This window comes from Schistosoma mansoni, chromosome W (assembly GCF_000237925.1).
Source record: "Schistosoma mansoni strain Puerto Rico chromosome W, complete genome".
NCBI lineage: Eukaryota > Metazoa > Platyhelminthes > Trematoda > Strigeidida > Schistosomatidae > Schistosoma > Schistosoma mansoni.
Genome location: NC_031502.1, coordinates 26,128,508 through 26,131,985, shown reverse-complemented (window position 1 = coordinate 26,131,985; position 3,478 = coordinate 26,128,508). Strand labels below are relative to the sequence as shown.

At 41.5% G+C, this 3,478-nt stretch overlaps 1 protein-coding gene across 2 annotated transcripts; it reads left to right on the top strand.

Annotated features, from left to right (window-relative positions):
- Positions 1–1,324: 1,324 nt before the first annotated feature.
- On the top strand, positions 1,325–2,321 carry Smp_038510.1 (putative 60s ribosomal protein L6; the record flags this gene model as incomplete). Of its 2 annotated transcripts, XM_018789147.1 has the most annotated exons (4): positions 1,325–1,554; positions 1,590–1,782; positions 1,816–2,000; positions 2,125–2,321. In XM_018789147.1, 4 exons carry the CDS (start codon positions 1,378–1,380, stop codon positions 2,284–2,286), a joined length of 717 nt encoding a protein of 238 aa, XP_018654619.1. In that variant the 3' UTR covers positions 2,287–2,321. The 2 variants fall into 2 exon arrangements, with proteins under 2 accessions (XP_018654619.1, XP_018654620.1); XM_018789148.1 differs by having other exon boundaries at positions 1,378–1,554; positions 1,816–2,321.
- Between the last annotated feature and the right edge of the window lie 1,157 nt (positions 2,322–3,478).

Genomic DNA, 3,478 nt, shown 5'->3' with positions numbered 1-3,478 from the left:
TAGTCGAGATGTGATGTGTAACATTGCTGGTTACACACGGCAATTTCGGTATTTGTATTTGTCGAGAGACAGATCGCTTACGTGAAACGCTTCTTCGCGCGTCTCTTGACCGACCACGGTCATTACGAAATCGAAGGTAGCGTGTGAGAGTATGACATAATTCCGAGAGGTCATTCGGGGTCGTTTGGGGCTTTTCTTTGACTGAAAAGACCTCAGCGCTAGTCGATTTCGTTATTTCTAATATTCGATCGGCAGATGTGGCTAGTTCGTCTACGGCGTTGTTTTGGAACGAGACGAGAACTGCCTGCACTTGTTTTGGGAGTTTGGATAAGAAAAGTCGTTTGAATAGGCCTTCGTCGAAAGTTCTTTGACCTATTACTTCTCTCATCCTTAACAACATGTCCGTCGCGGAACCATGTTTCAGGTCGATATTATTGAGGAGTTGGTCTAACCGTTGTTAGTCGGTTAGATCTCCACGTCTCAGAATCGATCGTTTTAACGTTTCGTAAGGTTCCGAAACATCACTAGTAAACATACTAGGTGTTACGTACCTGTTGAATTCGCGTGGTAACGCCTTAACTACCGCGAGGAATCGTGAGCGTGAGTCTGTAATGCCGTGGCCGTTAAAGTCGGCTTCTGCGTAGCAGAACCAGGACTCGATATTATCAGGCCAGAAGGGAGTTAATTGAATCCATGACGGGGGAGTAGTCCTTAACTTAAATACTTTAGGTGACTGTTCTGTCATAGTAATATTAAGAACGTAAAATATTTAATCAAAATATATCCGGAAAAACTCGAGAAAAAAAAGTATGTCACAATATATAAAAATCAAATAAAGAATAACAATGAATAATAATATTCCAAAAAGGAAAACGAAGTCTAAACGAGCATCTAAACGAGTAGAAAAATCTACTACATTTCGGTGGCCTTGTGATGTAAGGAAGCTACAGTCACATGAATCGAAATCACTACCTACAACTGAAAGTGAACCACTGAAGGTAGTAACAGCGAATTCAGTGAATTCATCAGCGAAAACAGACTTAACGGCAGCCTAGTGACACGAAGACAGTGGACGCTAACAGGCTTAGAGTGCATGCACACAGTTAGTTTCAAACTAGATCAACTTTCAACTACACGCTAAACTCAACAGCATTACACTAACTTACCGGTTTGCATCAGCAGCCTTTATTTTGGAATTGGATCATTTAAGTGGTAAGCCTTCTTCAGGCTTGTGACTTCAAAACTAACAATGCCAGAAAAGAGAGTAACTGTGTTTATCATGAGTATTTCCGGCAGTATAGAAATGTTTGTTACAAATGTTTAAATTTACTGCAGTGTTCCGACCCGCTCTCTTCGGCTTTGTTGCTCGTGCTGATCATGACGCGGGTGGAGTGTGCGGTTCGGCCAAAACGGGTGTCAGCCAAACGGCAGTATCACCATCAGAAGTTTATAGCCAAAGTAAATAAACAGCGTAAGAAGGAGGGTAAAGACCCATTGCCTGGTATAAGGACCCCTAAATCTAAGGAAGTACCGGAGAAACACGAATCACGATTTGTATGATAATTTATTTTGACATCCTTTTTTTTAAGCCGCGTAGTTATGTAACTCAACAGGGGAAGCGCAAACTACGTCTACGAAAAACGAAGTGCTTCTCTCAGCATGTTCGGAAGATTCGTTCTAGTATACAGACTGGAACTGTACTCATTCTGCTTGCCGGACCACACAAAGGCAAGCGTGTTGTCTTCCTAAAGGCTTTAAAGAGTGGGTTATTGCTTGTCACAGGTAGGTTGAGACATTTTTGTAATTGTTGCACAGGGCCTTTTAAATACAATGGTGTTCCACTTCGGAGAGTGAACCAGTGTTATGTACTTGCAACATCAACGCGGATAAATATTTCGGAGGTTGAGATACCCAAGCACATCGATGATGAATACTTCCGGCGTGCCGATCTTAAGGAGCACAAAACAGAAGCCGAAAAACTGTTCAGTACTGAGACAAAGGTGAGCTATTCACAAATTCTTTATGCCGACATTCATTCTGTCCTACCATATGGAAAAGCTTAAGGGTTGACAAAATCGGCATATTCTAGATGTACGGCTTACTCAAAGTTTTCTTCTCTTTCAGAAATACACCGTCAGTGACACACGAAAAGAAGACCAAAAAATTGTGGACAAGCAAATTCGTGCATCGATAAAAAGTCACCCTGATTCGAAGATTCTTCACGCTTACTTGCGTTCACTCTTTTCATTAGGTAAAAGGGACTATCCACACAAAATGATTTTCTAATGTTATTTGGCAATAAATGTTAGTCAGGAGATTTCCTTTTGCTTACTGATTTTGCGTCATTAGATGTATTGTTATTCTGAGGGTGTTTCCCTTGTCCTTCCTGTTTGTAGGAAACTGTTGAGCGTAATTCTGCTTTCGGGCTTTAGGATGAAATATGTTATTGCGTTTATGATCTTGAGCGCTTTCCGGTCAATTTTATTAGATTTGTGTTCGTAAACTGCGACTGCATGGCAACTTTTGGCACTGCGAAGGGCACAACGTATCGTCTAAATATCGATAGTCCCATGTATGCTAATATTGGTTAGTCGTGACGTCTGTTCTAGTTGAATCCGTCCGTATCTGTCTGGGTAGTCACCTTAATTTTATGTGCAGTGGAGACACCGTGCCTGTTGTGGTATGCGGCACATTATCTGTATTTGAATGTCCATGGCTCAGGCAGCCTTGTAATCCTCTAAAGCATCCCTTTTAGTTGAACTAAAGTTGATGTAGTTGTCTACCATTCTGCGAGGTTTGTTACATGGAAAGCTGACCTTATAGTCGCACTATTAGGCATCGTGGTGACAATATCATCCAGTGGGCAAAGTTACTGGAAAAGGGTTTTCACTCCTGACGTTCGTGCTATTGACCATAAAACTATTGGATCTGATTCCTTTTTACGACTTGGCGCTGTAGGTAACGGCCTAATAGGTGTGTCATTGGGAGCCCTTTTCCTTTCATGATCGTATTCTGCCGTTAGAGCATCCTTGCGTTTCACGAACTACATGATGCTGTTATCTTGTTTTATGGATAGATAATTTTAAGACGTTGCATGTTTTCATTCTTCTGCGACTATGTCGCGTTTCAACTAGTTTTGAGTTTCCAGACTTATTCGTGTTTGTAGTTATATCATACTCTAAGGCGAGAGGAGCGTGATTATGTATTCGAAGTCATTAACAGCCGGTATCGGTTCTGTAGTTAGTCTTTAATAATAAGGATAGTAGGTTAATGAACCTGTGTTAATCCTGACAGATTTCCTTCCAGTGAAGGTCCAGCTTCTTCTTGAAAATGTTCACTGATGGTGCTGATACCACTTGTTCTGGTAAAGCGTTCCAGTCATTGACCACTCGATGAGAAAAACGGGACCCCACTTTTAGTTTATTAGATCGCGGTTTCAGAACCTTCTTGCTATGACCTCGGAGATTATTAGTGCTGG